This window comes from Microtus ochrogaster, unplaced genomic scaffold (genome assembly GCF_000317375.1).
Source record: "Microtus ochrogaster isolate Prairie Vole_2 unplaced genomic scaffold, MicOch1.0 UNK82, whole genome shotgun sequence".
Taxonomy (NCBI): domain Eukaryota; kingdom Metazoa; phylum Chordata; class Mammalia; order Rodentia; family Cricetidae; genus Microtus; species Microtus ochrogaster.
In genome coordinates this window covers 450,435-466,319 of record NW_004949180.1, presented here as the reverse complement: position 1 = coordinate 466,319, position 15,885 = coordinate 450,435, and the positions used below count along the sequence as shown (strand labels likewise).

The 15,885-nt window shown below is 42.9% G+C and overlaps 2 protein-coding genes across 3 annotated transcripts in view; one reads left to right on the top strand and one right to left on the bottom strand.

Moving 5' to 3' along the window:
* Ginm1 (glycoprotein integral membrane 1) overlaps window positions 1-10,862 on the top strand; it is a 13,301-nt gene extending 2,439 nt beyond the window's left edge. The window contains exons 2-8 of one of the 2 annotated variants that reach the window (XM_005370639.3): window positions 1,293-1,352; window positions 2,727-2,823; window positions 4,086-4,237; window positions 5,078-5,234; window positions 6,474-6,604; window positions 7,976-8,139; window positions 10,194-10,862. In XM_005370639.3, the coding sequence (XP_005370696.1) occupies window positions 1,293-1,352; window positions 2,727-2,823; window positions 4,086-4,237; window positions 5,078-5,234; window positions 6,474-6,604; window positions 7,976-8,139; window positions 10,194-10,305 (873 nt within the window). In that variant the 3' untranslated portion in view covers window positions 10,306-10,862. Of the gene's footprint in view, window positions 1-1,292; window positions 1,353-2,726; window positions 2,824-4,085; window positions 4,238-5,077; window positions 5,235-6,470; window positions 6,605-7,975; window positions 8,140-10,193 lie in introns of both variants that reach the window. The other variant, XM_005370638.3, reaches the window with a different exon arrangement.
* A 1,173-nt stretch (window positions 10,863-12,035) lies between these two features.
* The window catches only part of Katna1 (katanin catalytic subunit A1), a 27,708-nt gene continuing 23,858 nt past the window's right edge, over window positions 12,036-15,885 (bottom strand). Inside the window, exons 8-11 of the mRNA XM_005370637.2 lie at window positions 14,955-15,081; window positions 13,732-13,866; window positions 13,233-13,359; window positions 12,036-12,389 (exon numbers count right to left, since the gene is read on the bottom strand). Coding sequence (XP_005370694.1) covers window positions 12,191-12,389; window positions 13,233-13,359; window positions 13,732-13,866; window positions 14,955-15,081 — 588 coding nt within the window. The 3' untranslated portion in view covers window positions 12,036-12,190. The remainder of the gene's footprint in view (window positions 12,390-13,232; window positions 13,360-13,731; window positions 13,867-14,954; window positions 15,082-15,885) is intronic.

The following is a 15,885-nucleotide window of genomic DNA, read 5'->3' as shown; positions in this document are numbered from 1 at the left end:
AGCAAGAGGAGCGTGAAGCACCTGGTAGAGAGCACCTGTAGTCAGGAAGCAGGGGTGAAGCTCCTGGTAGAGCGCACTTGTAGTCAGGAAGCAGGGGTGAAGGCCCAGCAAGAGGAACGTGAAACACCTGGTAGAGCAAATCTACATCAGGAAGCAGAAAGGGTAGCTGGTACTCAGCTGGGTTTCTCCCTTTTCTCTTTATATTCAATCCTAAGTAGTTTGTGATTTGGTCCTCCCAACACATTCAGGATGAATCTTAAATCTCTGGAGATGCCCTTACATGCCCTGTCTCACAAAGAAAGGGCTGGGGGGCAGTGTGCTGTGGTGAGATGGCTCAGCAGGAAAGGGTACTCACTGCCAAGCCTTGTCATAACGCAGTCCCCACTCCCAGACATACCAGACCAATTGGCCACATCCCCAGTCCTAATAGAAAAGCTTTCGATTAACAGTAACAGGTCCCTGTGGCCGGTAGTGCTTGTCTACAGAAACGCCATCAGTAAATATAAGTATCTGGGGAGATGGCTGTTGATCAGCCCTTGAGCAACAGCAGGAGTGCCTGCTGCAGACACCCAAGATCTGTGCCCAAGCAGGGTCAGAGTGGATTCGATAAAAACCACTGGGTATCCATGGGCAGTGGAAAAGTGAACTGAGGATCCTCACGTATCCATGGAAGGAAGTGACTGTTGCTGCACTTGTGAGTGACTTCAATGAAGGAAGTTAGCTCCAGGTAAACGGCTCTGCTTCTATAAGGCTCAGAAACATAAAGCTAAGCAGAGCATTGTTTACTAAAGCACTGCTAGTAAATATGCAAAGAAAAGTGGGAAATGAGTAGAGACCAGAACAGGGATTTCCTCTGTGGGGTAGTGGGCACGAGGAACATTCTCTACTTAAACTCGAGCTCTCTGGGATCCCATGCCTCAGACAACTGAGAGCACCTGCACTCGCATGTGCACATGCACACACACATCCCTAATTTAAAGTAATAAAAATAAATTTTAAAGTAATAGTAACAAAAACAATGAAAAAAGGACTGGTTATTCTCTAAATAAATGGTTCAGCAAGTAAAAGCATTTGCTGCAAAGCCTGGCCCACTTGAGTTTGATCCCAGAACCAAAATGTGGAAGGAGAGAACGGCTCCCAGAAATTGTCCTCTGACCTCCACACGTGCCCCATGGCATGTATGCCTGCACTCGTGTGTACACACACCATAATGACAAATAAAAGTTTTAAAGAACTGGGTTGTTTTCAACTTATAAATGTGTATCTACACAATCTATACATTTGTTTTGCAGGATGGCATCAGAATTAATGTAACTACCCTGAGAGACAATGGGGAGGTATCTAAAGAACAGGTTTGTCTCCTTTTGACTATATTTTTAGTGTAACGTTTAGTGATTGTATTAGAACATTTTCTGTTATCACAGTGAAATGGCTGAGGCAAGCTACTTTCTAAAGGAATAGCTATGTCTATAACTAGACATAACTAGTTAAATAACCAGACTGTAACTGACCTGGTTACCTGCTTCTCTAATGAGGCTGGGAACAGCAGCTCATGCCTGTAACCCCAGTACTCTGGAGGCTGAAGCAGACTTGCCTCAAGTTATAAGTCAGCGCGGCCTTCTTAAATAGTGAGACTGTCTTAAACCAAAACCCAAGGGCTGGAAAGATGGCTTGTTTATTAAGAGCACTGGCTGCTCTTGCGGAGGATCCATGTTTGATTCCCAGCACACCCACATGGCAGCTGACAACAGGGTCCTAAGGAGGAGAGAAGATAAAGAAGAGAAAAGTTGGGGTCAGGAGGTCTTGCATAAACTATGTCTTATGCTAGGCAAGCTTATTAAGAAGTACAGTATCATATATGTGGTTTTTAGGAGAGAAACGGGACAGTGTCAGTAGAAATCCTTGGGAAGAAGTTAGCAGGAAGCTAACCAAGCAATGCCGTACAAGGGAACACAGGATATTTCACGGGTGTCGGAAGGTGGGCCTGGGACTGATAACTGCAGCCCCTTAGGGTAGGAAGGGTGGGGTTCTCAGGATTGGAAGCCACATCTCTTCCAAGGACCTGACCCTGGGCCATTACTGGCTCTGCCAAGCATACTCGCAATTTAGAGAAGGAGCATTGTTCCTTCTCCATATATCAGGGTCTCAGGGAAAGCCTTGGGTCAGCCAAACCTTCAACATGTAACTGTAGATCCAGGGGTCCCAGTACCCTCTTTGCTTCTTAGGCACTGCACACACATGGTGCACCAACATACATGCAGGCAAAACATCCATACAAATAAAACAAAAATAAATAAATTTTAAAAAGCAAGCCAAACAAGACAAAAGCCCTAAACAAAACCCAAAAGGCTTTTCTTGTTTAACTTAGTCACAGAGGTTCAAGGGCATATTGCTGGCATTGGTTTGTCTCTGCTCTCATGGCAGAAGGTACCACAGAGACAGGAGCTCATTTGAGAATAAAAGTTTACATTGCCACACACCAAATAGGAGAGGGCCTGGGGTCCCACAGGTCCTGTGAAGATACTGCCCCAGGGATTCCACATCTGCCACCAAGGGTTGTACCTTAGAGGTCCCCACCGGAACATCACCACACCAAGATACTCAGCCTCCAAAACATCTCATCTGTAATACCTACCATATACATAGTTAGATAATGTAGTTTGACATGAAGAGATTATTGGCATTTATAAACCATTGGATTAATGTATATGCTGTTTGATTTTAAGGTTGTTCTTAACATAACCTATGAGAATGGACAGGTGTATGTAAATGATTTGCCTGTAAGTAGTGGTGTAACCCGGATGCACTGTCAGACTTTGATAGGTGAGTACTACTAATTGTTGGCAACGTTGCTCTGATTTAATAATACTAACTTAGTGCTGGATGTGATAAAGTTCCACTTTAATGTGATAGATTACTTCTGCAATAGTAACTAAGGCATTTTTATTTTGTGTGCACGCATGAATGAATGTGTGTGTACGGCTCCTACTTTATTTCTTTTCATCATCTGTCAACAGAATGTTTTTCTTTTTATGATTCATTTATTTTTATGTGTATGATGTCTTATCTGCATGTACATCTGTGTACCACTTGTGTGCCTGGTGCCCAAGGAAGCCCGAAGAAAATGTTGGAGCTCCTGGAACTGAAGTAGTAGGCAGTTGTGAGCTGCCTTGTGGGCTCTGAGAACTGATCCCAGATCCTCAGCAAGAGCAGCAAGTGCTCTTAACTGCTAAGCTATCCCTTTAGTCCCCATTTGTCTTTTTAAACTTTAAGGATTTGTTGTTTAAGGAGTCAGACAATATTATGTTGGGATATACCATTTAATTTGAATAAAATAAAGAATATGGGAAATGTCACTGGTGTTCTGTGGCTTGTGAGGAGCAGTGACTGGGTCCAGCTGGTACAGAGGTAGGGGTTAAGCAAGGGTGTCCGTGCCTGGCAGCAGGCATCATTGAGGGCACTCCTTGAAAGCTGGCTACTGCAGGGAGAGGTCACTGTCGGGGCTTTTGTTATTGTTAATCTATTCATACTTGTATGCAATGAGATATGGTCACATCTTCTCCATCGGCATGACGGAGGGATCATCCTATCCCTACTCCCATCCTCTCCAGCTGTGAAGTCACCTACTGGGTGCAAAGGATAGAGAACATTCAAAAAAAAAAAAAGGAAAAAGAAAAAAAGGAATGTCAAAAGTAAAGCCACACAGCTTGCACGTTGGCTCTTCTCCCAGGCTGGATCTTGCAGGTGAATACATAACTGCATATTTTGTGCCCGTGGGACCAACTGTCTTGTGGCTGTGTCACTCTCCGCTGGCAGCCAATACGAAACCAAAGCAGAGGTGCTGCCTGCCCCTGTAGCACGCCTGGCACATTCTGCAGATCAGAAAGCACAGCTGGAAGGACTTGCCAGCTCATCTCTGCTTTCATAAACCTGAGACTGTTAAGGTCAAGAATGAAGGAAACCAATAAAATGTGTTTGTTGCTGTCTTGTTCCAAGTAAATGTCATAGAAATCACCAACTACAGTAAGAGCTTCAATGGCAGTTTTTTTTTTTTCTAAAATCTGTTTTTTTTTTCCTCTTAATAGTGAAGAGTGAAAATCTGGAAAATTTGGAGGAGAAAGAATATTTTGGAATTGTCACTGTAAGGATCTTAGTTCATGAGTGGCCCATGACATCTGGCTCCAGTTCACAGCTAATTGTTATTCAAGAAGAGGTGGTAGAGATTGATGGAAGACAAGTGAGACACTGTGCTTGTTAACTGGGGGTGAATCGTGCTGTGTGTGCAGGTGGTGTTTTGTTTCTGACTCAGTGAAGATGATTCCTCTCTTAGTTACTTTTCTATTGCTGTGAAGATACTGTTACCATGACCAAGAAGAAAACATTTAATTGGAGCTTGCTTACAGTTTCAGAGGGTTAGTTAGCTAGTCCATGATCATCATGATGGGGAGTGTGGCAATAGGCAGACAGACATGGTGTTAAAGAAGTAGTTGAGAGCTGAGCTGTATCTTGATCGTCAGGCAGAGAAAGAGGGGGAAGGGGAGCAGAAGAAGAGAAGGAAAAGGAGAATGAGGAGGAGGAGGAGAAAAGGGAAAGAGGGAAGAGAGGGCAGAGAGGAGAGACAGACTGAGAGAGACTGGGCCTCAGAGCTCACCCCCAGGGCACACCTCTTCCAACAAGGCCACAGTTCCTAATCCTTCCCAAACAGTTCCACTAACTGGGGACCAATCATGAAGACAAACGAGCCTGTGGGGGCCATTCTCATTTAAGCTACCACAGTACTTTAGAATTGTCTGGTTTTAACCATATTTAGGATTTTTGTTATTTTTACATTTTTAAAGAGATCTCACATTCATATACCTTTATATCATTTAAAATGTGATGAGCATTAGCAAACAGAAAGAGAAGGGACTTGATTGGTTCATAGTTCTGCTGCTGTTTCCTCAGTGGTGTGAATGAAGTGGCCTTGCAGGTGTAAAAGCCTCACAGTGGGCGTGGGGGCATAGATCAAGGAGGAAAGTTCACTTTTAAACTCTAGGGCATTATTTAAAGTAAAAGGTATGTATTTTTTCTTTCATAGGCTCAACAAAAGGATGTTACTGAAATTGACATTTTAGTTAAGAACCAGAGAATACTCAGACATTCAAACTTTTCCCTTCCTTTGGAAGAAAGCATGCTTTATTCTCTTTCCCAAGACAGTGACATTTTACTTACCCTTCCCAACTTTTCCAAAGAAGGTAATTTAAAAGACCATTATTTAAAATATTAATGAAATTATTTTGCCTCATATGGTTTTTTTGTTTTGTTTTTTCCAAGACAGGGTTTTTCCTTGTAACCCTTGCTGTCTTGGAACTCAAACTCAGAGATTCACCTGCCTCTGTTTCTGCTTCCCGAGTGCTGGTATTAAAGCCATGCACCACACCCAAGCTTGCCTTATGTACTTAAAAGATTTTTATTTATGTGTGTGTGTGTGTGTGTCATGTGTGCGTGCATGCGTGTGTGTGCCAAAAAAGAGTCAGATCCCTGGCGCTGGAGTCACAAGGTGGATAGTGGGAACTGAACTCGGGTCTTCTGGAAGAGCAGCTGGACTTCTAACCAGGGCCAGCCCTCTGGTCTCTATATGCTCCTAAACATTTTCGTTATTACATACAAATGCTGCTATATATCTTTACTTATTTAATATATTCAGAAATGGGCTTCTTTAAAAGGTACTCTAAGAGTGGGACCAAAGCAGAACTTTTACATTTTTATTTTGTTGTTTTGTTTTTTGAAGATAGGGTTTCTCTATAGCTCTGGCTATCCTGGAACTCACTCTGTAGACCACTACACCTGGTAGAACTTTTTTTTTTATTTTCGAGACAGGGTTTCTCTGTAGTTTTTGGTGCCTGTCCTGGAACTAGCTCTTGTAGACCAGGCTGGTCTCGAACTCACAGAGATCCGCCTGCCTCTGCCTCCCGAGTGCTGGGATTAAAGGCGTATGCCACCATCGCCCGGCTACCTGGTAGAACTTTTACATTTGATTATATTCCCTTTTCTCTTTCTTTCTTTCCTTTCTTTCTTTTTCCTTCCTTCCTTGCCTCCCTCCATCCATCCATCCCTCCTGTCTGATTTCCTTTTCTTTCGACAGGGGCTTACCATAGCCCAGCCTGTTCTGTAATGTGATAGGTAGACCAGGGTAACCTTGAATTTGTGCTGCTCCTGCTTCACAAGTGCTTGGATTACAAGGGGTGAGCTCCATGCCCAGCAGAACTGAAAATGCGGCTTTCTGTGTGACAAGACCATAAGTTTTGTAGCCCCTGACAGTGGTCTGCATACCTTTCTTCTTCTGGTGTTAAATAAGAAAATAAAATTCTTGTTCTTTAATGGTATATGTTAGGACAGTAGTCACAAATGTCACTGGTGTGCTCTGTTCAGGCTTGGAGAAGACACCAGCACGCTGCTAGCATTTTGATGACTTTGTTCTCCCTCTTCAGTAGAAAGCATTAGTTCATTGCAGACCACCAGCCATTACCTCGTCGGTAATGTGGAGACCACCGTAGAGGGAAATGCATTACCTGGCAAATTGCCCGAGACGCCTCTCAGAGCGGAGCCTCCATCTTCATACAAGGTAAATCTAACATTGATGTTATCTTGATGTTGTTTTGCTATAAGCAGTTATGTTTATAGTAAGGAAGATAAATGTGTCCTTAAAATGAAGATGAAACCATAAAGATTAAAACATTGGATCATTATTAATGATGGGTACATTATAGTTTTGTTTCGTTTGTTTTGCTTGTTTAGTTTATAGCCTAGGCTGAGCTCAGACTCACAAGGATCTTCCTGTCCCCATCTCAGAGCTGGAACTAGAGGTGTAAGTTACCGCACCTGACTCACTCATTTATTGTGGGGTGCCTGCCGGAGGACAGCTTTCAGGAGCTGGCCCCAGGGACACTCAGGTCATGAGGCTTGGCCACAAGTTCCTCATGAGCTACCTTGCCGGCCATTATCTTAATGTGGTATTCAGAGTGTTCCATTCTTCTATAAAGCTCATTTAATGACAGAGTCAGATCATGACTATCAAGGCTTGGGTTTCATGAGGTTGGGAATCTTCAGTTCCACAGCTCGTTCCCGAGTCTCCACTCAGCCCTCACCTTGTATACACCATCTGCAGATACCGTTCTGCTCTCAAAGGTCTGTGCAGGTAATTCTCACTGAAGGTCAGATTGCTGATTTAGGTTGCGGGAGTCTTGACTAGGTGGGTAGTGTGCACTGTGGCACCTCTATCCCCTACCTCCCAGCAGGTCAGCCTCAGAGCAGACTGTCTTCACAGCCCAGGTGATCAGTGCCATATTTGGTTCCTGAAACATCTCTAGTGCCGTGGACCTTCCCCATTCTAAAAGCTGTGATGTTTGTTTCTTCCTCTCCTTGTCTTCTTCCCGCAACAGGGGATAGTTCTCACTAGTGCCAGCATTCAGACTCCCTTGATTTGTAGCTAGACAGCAGGATAAACAATTTTGCACATTTGTCTTGGGAACATAATTTTTAAGATTGTAGAAGATTTTCTTTGGGTACATTTTAAAATAATTTTTTTTGTCATGTTATTTATGTGTGTCCCTCAGTCACCCCATCCCATCACTGTGGAACTAAGGAAAAGCACTCATTTTTGCATTATTTATCCCAAAACAGGTTTCTTTCTTATTTTATTTTTTTGAGTTAGCTTTGACACACACATAACACTATTATAATCAAGACACAGGTTGTTTCTGTCACTCAAACCCAAAACACTAAGAAATTTTGCCAGGCATGGTGGCACACACCTTTAATCCCAGCATTTGGGAGATAAGGCAGGTAGAACTCTATGAGTTTGAGGCCAGCCTGGTCTACATAGTGAGGTCCAGGCCAGCCAGGCTACATAGAGAGATCCCCATCTGAAAAGAAAATAGAAATTTTCAATTTTACTTTATGGTACTGGCCTTTCTGATCAAAACTCTTTTCCCAGGTAATGTGCCAGTGGATGGAAAAGCTCAGGAAAGCACTCTGTCGGTTCTGGGGCAGTGTGTTCCCGGTGTTCTTCATGTTTCTCAACGTCATGCTGGTTGGAGTTTTAGGAGCAGCAGGGGTCATAGCTGTGTTAAAGGTTCTTTTTCCAGTTTGTGAGAACAAGTAAGTACTTCATGTGTTTGAGACATTATTAATCTTTACTATTAGAAAGTAAGTTATATGGCTGTCTGCTGCGATCAGATTGATGACTGCCCTAATTGCCATCCGAGACACTCTATCCAGTAACTGAAGGACACGGGCAGGCCCTGTGCTGCGCTCTAAGAGCCTTCTGAAGAAAGGGAGGATGGATTCTACTATCCAGGGGGGTCGTGATGGGGGAACCCACAGAGACAGCATAGTTGAGCTAGCTGGAGCTCATGGATGCTGGACCAACAGTCAGTGAGCTTGCATGGGACCGACCTAGGCCCTCTGCAAGTGTGTGGTGTTGGTGTAACTTGGTCTCTTAGTAAGACTTCTAACAGTGAGAGCAGGTCCTCTCCCTGGAGCTTAGCGGGCTTTTGGTAGCCTGGTCCCCATGCTGAATTGCCTGGCCCCATCTTAACATAAGAGGAAGAGCTTGGTCCTGCCTCAACTTGATGCGCCATGCTTTGTGCAAGCCCATTATAGGCCTGTCCCTTTCTGAATGGAGATGGAGGAGTAGATGGAGAGGGAGGTGGATGGGAGGACAGGAGGGAGAGAAGAATGATTAGTATGTAAAATAAATTTTTAAAAAAGTTATCTAAATTTAAAAAAAAAGTAAGTTATAGTCAGGGAGTAGTAGCACACACCAGCACTCAGGAGGAAGACAGGCAGATCTCTTTAAGTTTGAAGCCAGCCTAGTCTACAAAGTGAGTTCCAGGACAGCCAAGGTTATACAGAGAAATGTCTTTTGCCGCTTGTATGGCCATGTAGCTGAGGATGGCTTTGGACTCCTGATCCTCCTCCTTCCACCTCCCAAGTGCTGGCATTACAGATGTGTGCCAGCAAGCCTGAGTGTCCGATTTCACTGGCTACTTGTGGCCATCGGCAAACAGGTTCTTTCATTTCACTCCACTCTTCATTACTCCTCTCGGTGCTCACATTACAGTCAGGAAGTTATGCTGCTGAATGCCCAAGAAAGGGTTTAAAGTGGCCACAGAATTCTGAGGGCAAAGACAGACAGCCTGTAGAGATGCAGTCACTGCCCACTATTAGATATTAGCAGTCTATTAGCTGTTCAGACACTGGCTGGGCTTGCAAAGCACAGGGCTGGCTCCAGGCACAATGGTCCTGTGAATGGCAGGCAGTTCCAGTCAGTCTTGTCGGGCAGGAACACGTTTAGGAACATTAATTACCCGTTCCTCCTGATGGCCTGGTGACTGCTTAGTTGATGGGTGACTCCGGTCCTGAGTACCTGCTTTTTGTTGTTCAGTTTGGATATTTTAGATGGGTCTTCATATGTAGACTAGGCTGGCTTTGAATTCATGAATGACCTTCCAGTCTGTGCCTCCTGAGTATGGGGATTCTAGGTGTGTGCCACCACATCTGGCTTACACATGACACAGGTGAGGGGAATGCATCATCCATGCATCTGGTGTGCTTGGTAACTTCCCTGGCCTGGCCCTTATGCTTCTCCTTCGCTAAGTTAGGAGCCAGTAACTTATTCAATCATCAGCCTTTTCACGTGCTCAGCAGCTGGTGGTGACTGAGTTGTAGAGCAAGACAGAGTCATTGTTTATCAGCAGACTGCTGTGTCACACAATAAGATGGCGCATGCAGCTTGGAAACTGCCGTTGTATGCCACGGAGTAATTTAGAGCAGCAGTCTGACCAGCTCATGGCCAGTCAGCTTGGAATTTTAAGATGACCGTGGCTGCTGGCTTAATGGGAGACATTTGGTTTGATATGAAAACCTACTGTGTGTCACGGATTTTGAGACTGAGGTTGTGTGTCAGTGGACAGTGACTAGAAAGCCGTCGGGTCTGTGACAGCTCTTGCCCTGAAGACTGTGCTCTCCTTCCTGCAGGACCACGCAGTGATCTTTGTTCCCTTCTAGTCTCTCAGCATGTGTGGTTAAAGTGTTTGTACAGCCTGTATAAACCATGAGAGAGGAGGTGGACTGTACCCTTCAAGTGATGCTGTGTATACCAAACTCCTGGCTGGGTGACACAGGCGATAACGACTTATCTTGTATTTCAGAGGCATTCTTCAGGTGGATAAGATGAATCTTATAACAGTGGCACCTATCATCTTATATCCAGAGGGCTCCGAGAAAACGGCAGAAAAAGTTCAAGATAAAACGTGTATTTAAAACACCATCTTCAACGTGGACTTGGAATTGCTCTGCTGACTCCAGACTTGCCATCTGAATACCATTCTACTTAAATCATTAATCAGTTTATACATAGAAATTACCAAATTCCTAAGACTGCCTGAAATTTGGCCTTTACAATGCCAAGTTAGAGTTTACCTCGTTCCATACACAGGCTGGCTGTTCCAAAGATGAATTATTAATGGAAATTTAAGTGGAAAAGATGTGACTTCAAAATAACCAGAATGAAGAAAAGGTGACACAGACACCAAGTGCCAATAGCTTCCAGGTGCCTTTGCTGCAGAAACTCTATCTATTTGATTACTATTGTAAGGTTTTATAAGAAGCACTTTATGAAATTCTAATTTAAAAGCTGAAGAATTTAACACTTTTTTTTTACCAGTACAATGTGCCTTTATATCACACACCACTCAGTATGAAATCACTGAAGTGTACTATGGTCTGTGTCCATGCCAACTGCTGACCTTGACTGTACCAGGATTTAGAAGTAGTAGTGACATGTTCTCACTCTAAAATAAACGTTCTTTTTTAAAAGAATTGCTTTATTTTTAATTATGTGCATGGGGGGGGCTATGTGCACATGAGTACAAATGCCTGCTGAGGCCAAAGAGGGCATTGGATCCCCTGCAGCTGGAGTGAGAATGGCTGGGAGCTACCTGACGTGGGACTGCGAACCAAACTTGGGTGGTATGCAACATGTGGTATGGAAGCATTTTAATCACAAGGCTCTCCCTCCAGCCCCCTCCCTCGTCTAATAGGATGAAAGTATAGCGGTTTGGGTTAAGTTTACCTAAGTGAGCATCACTCGCTATACATGACTGAAAGTGAAGTTCAACTCTTTCAAAGAAGCTGTCATCTTCATGGAATTAAGAATGTAGCCATGGGGGCTGGAGAGATGGCTCAGTGGTTAAGAGCTTTGTCTGCTCTTCCAAAGGTCCTGAGTTCAATTCCCAGCAACCACATGTGCTCACAACCATCTGTAATGAGATTTGGTGCCCTCTTCTGGCCTGAAGGGATACATGCAGGCAGAACATTGAATACATAATAAGTAAATAAATATTTTTAAAAAATGTAGCCTCAGCCTTCTGGTTGAATAGTACCGTTTATAAACGTTTCACCTTGTTAGCGGTCACTCAGATTAGCCTATTTCAACAATGTTATCTAGCACACACAATTTACTTCATGTGGTTTTTATTCTTTTCCATTAAAAGTTTTGACATGACTTCAATCTTGCATTCTCCTACAGTATTACAGGCAGGTAACACTGCTTGGTTATATGTAGAGCAAGAACCCTAGTAATGAGCTATATCCCTAACCCTAGCTGGGTTGTTTTAATTGTGTGTGTGTGTGTTTCTGGGCATGTGCACATCCATGTAAGTCCAAGGATCCCAGAGGCTTTGTACCCCCTTGAAACTAGACAACATGGGCACTAGGAACTGAACTTAGGCTTCTGCAGGAGCAGTGTGCACTCTCAACCAGAGCCATCTCTCCAGCCCCAAGAGTTCTATTCTTACTCCAACAGAAAGGGAAGAGAAGCTACCATGACACCAGAGGGGAAGGAAGATACACCAGCCTGGCTACGCTGTAATTGGCTGCAGTGTAGGAGTGTTTACAGCTTTCAGTTATTACCACAGAGCAGCAAAGAGCAGGGAGAGATGCTGTAGTTAGCAGAAATCAAGCAGCTCTAGAGGAAAACACTGTGCAGCTTAAAAACAATGCCTTTATTCAGAACCTGAAAGAGTTTAAAAATCACACCATTATGAAAGTTTAAAAAAATATAGCATTCAGTGCAATGAAATACTACATTTACTTATTTTTCAAAGACTTAAGGCAGATTTCTGAGAGTTTACACGTGAGACGTTACCTAGCATGACCCAAACTCAACTATCCATTTCTCATATCTTTCAATATCTGCAGCTGATACCGACTTAGAAACTTTCTTTAAAGCCATTTCAAAATCCTCCATGGTGGTAGGCATATGCATTTCTTCTCTGGAAAGGTTTCGGATTTCTTCTGGAGTTAGACCCTCAATACGCCTTCTCATGGCCATCAAGGATGCGTCCCTAGGTTTAAGTTTTAAAAAAGCCCAAAGTGTTACTTTAATTGAATTTAAAAAAAAAAAATGTCAAATTCTCTAAGATCTTACACATACTACATACATACATTAATACTGCACTACACCTTACATTGGAAAACATGGCTTGCTTTGAGTTCTTTTTAGCAATGAAATCTTCCAAAATGAAATAAGTATACTAATATTCAAGTAATAAATACTGAATATACACAATCCAAGATAAAGTATAAAAAATCAAGAAGCTTGCAATTTCATCTCCTTATGTGTTCAAGAAAGAATAGGTATTTACCATGAGGACAGAAAGGAATGTTAGTTAGCAGTAACTTCATTTGTATATACACTCTCTGACCATCAAGTTCTGAGTGATGTGCTCACTTAGCAATGAGGAAGCTAGGTAGGCAAGCCTTTGAGACTTGGAGCAGGGCCACACCGTGTTGAACCAACTGGACAAAACATTTAGGGCACAGTGACTGAAAACAAGACTATAGTATTACAGCCTATGCAATCCTGTGAGAACATTAAATACACTTCAGTCATTTCCCATCTAATATTGCAGGGAAGCAAAGCTTCTTGAACTTACAGCTTTCAAGTGGACTGGGGACCGTCAAATGCAAGACCTGTTAACACTAACTTAAAACCAACTTGTAACCATAAATATAGTGTGTAGGGTTGGGTTCTCTGTAGCACTTGGGATCAAACTCAGGGCTTGCACATGCTAGGCAAACACTCTACAAATGAGCTATATCTCCTGGCCAGTGTAGGTCATTTGCCTACAATATAAACACCAACAACTGAAGTTTATGCTTACAAAACATGAGAGAGAAATACACACCTGCATACATTGGTAATGTCTGCACCCGAGTAACCTTCCATGTTTTCTGCTATGCTTGCAAGGTTAACATCATCAGCCAATTCCAGCTCTCGAAGACTTATTCTTAACAGTTCTTCTCTGCCTTTTGCTGATAGGAGAAACATTTTAAAACATAAGCCTTCAATGGGAACAGAATATTGCTAATTTTGCTCAAGCAATAACCTACTTTCTGATAACAGTTTTAAAGATGGCCTCAGAATGTAGCTCAGGTTGCCCCTGAATTCATTATCCTCCTGCCTCAGTTAGAAGTACTAGGATTTACAGGCAAAAGCCACCATGTCCACCTCAAGCCCACGGAGTATTGGGAATTGTTTTCCAATTCTTGGAGCAAGTGTACTCATCAAGTTACCAAGACTTCCAGGTTCTAGATCTAGCCAAACAGCCACACAGGCAAGCGCATGCATCTGCCTCCTCAAGGAAGGCTACCATCCATTCTCAACATCAAACTCACTGATGATACCTGACGGCAAAGGAATGTAGATCCTTTTCTCAAGACGCCGCCTTAAAGCCTCATCTATATCCCAGGGGAAATTAGTAGCTGCCAGAACCATAACCATCTTGGAAGGGTCATCATTTTCTGAGGCGCCTCCAACACCTAAAAGGGTAGGGAGAATAAAAGTTACTGAGTGAAATTCATGAAATAAAGCTCAGTTCTTTACAGACTATGAAGCTGTACACAGTGAAGCAAGGTGGTGCAGTCTTCCAGCATCCCCAAGACTCACGTGAGTATGTGACCCAAGAAAATGAGGTTTTGCAGTACACAAAAATACAACTCAGAGGGATTTAATGAAAACATCAGCTCATCTAATTACTTACCAATTATTTAAAAAAGAAAAAAAAATCACTTGACATGATGATGCAATTCCTTAAATCTCAGCACTTGAGAGGCAGAGGCAGGTGGATCTCTGAGTTTGAAGAATCTCAGGACACCCAAGACTATGTAGAAACCCCGTCACAAACAAACAAACCTATTGGTCTGGAGAGACACCTTAGTAGTTAGGAGCCCTGACTGCTTTTCAATTGCCAGCACCATGTGGCAGCTCACAACTCTAGTTCCAGGGGTTGTGACGCCCTCTTCTGGCCTCCTCTGACACCAGGTATGCACAAGATGCACAAACACATGAAAACACACACTCATTAACAATGTACTCAAGGGGCTGGAGAGATGGCTCAGCGATTAACAGCATTGCTCTAATCCAGAGGTCCAGAGTTCAATTCCCAGCAACTACATGGTGGCTCACAACCATATGCAATGAGATCTGGCTCCCTCTTCTAGTCTGCAGGCATAAATGCAGACATAACATTCCATAATAAATAAATTAATTAATTAATTAATTAAATAAATAAATAACTCTTAAAAATAAATAAATAAGAATGTATTCACAATTTATGTGTGGAAGTATTCCAAGTACATATACAACCTCTAAGGCCAATTTGTTTGCATTTTATGTCTACTTATTGTGGCTAAAAATATGAAATCAATATATATGCCAAAGAGTGGTGTGTGGATGCCATTACTTCTGATATGTCACACAATCAAGAATATCTATCCATTTACTGCTACGGATCTCTTGCCCTGAATGCCTCCTCTCTCATCCTTCTGGAGTTCTAACATATACTGAATGTGCTGGACTAGCACCACAAACAGCTCCATTCCCAATCTATGCACAGACATATGTGTACCATCCATTTGAACCAGCAGCTCGGCTTTCACCCTTCGGCTTGCTTCATGCTCTTCAGAAGTCCCTCGGCGACTACAAATGGAATCTATCTCATCAATAAATATGGTAGCTGGAGAGTAAAACCGAGCCTAAAGGAAGAAACCAAGCAATAGCAGGTTTTAGGATTTTGATTTTTCTTATTTAAAAATAATCTGAGGCTGGGAATACACCTAGTGATGGCGTGCTTGCCTGCTCTGCCCAGTGTCACGGAATTAAACAATTTGTAGATTAGGAACTGGGAAACGTGAGCACTTGCTGCTCTTGTGGAGAGCCTAAGTTCAGCTTCCATCATGCAGACAGGCAATTCACAACCTTCTGTAACTCCAGTTACGGGGATTTGACACCCTCTTCTGGCCTTTGTGGGAACCAGCACACACAACACACAGACATACACACAGGCATTCAGATTTACACAGAAAATAGGAATCAACAAATCTTTTTAAAAAAACTAGCAAACAACTAAAGAGGCTGCCATACACCTTTCCTCTTGCCTAAGGGAAATAAAAGAGGCCATGGCATCATATTTAATTGTTTTAATTACATTTATTTGTGTGCATGCATGTAGGTGTGGGTGTAGAAGAGCCACAGAGCATATTTACACAAAGACAACTTGCAGGTGGTCAATCTCTTTCCACCATGTGGGTCTCAGGGATCAAAGTCAGGTTGACAAGCCTGGTGGCAAGCACCACTGAGCCATCTCGTTGTCCCATCTTTTTCTTTTTTGGATACAAGAATGTATTAATCCCAGGTATCCCCAATTTGCTCTATAGCTGAAGGTGACCTGAGTCCATTTCTCCTGCTGGGATTTCAGATGGACACTGTCACAGTCTAAAACATAGCTTCTAATGAAAACATAGACATCATCATTTTTCCATTATATAAACTAACTAACT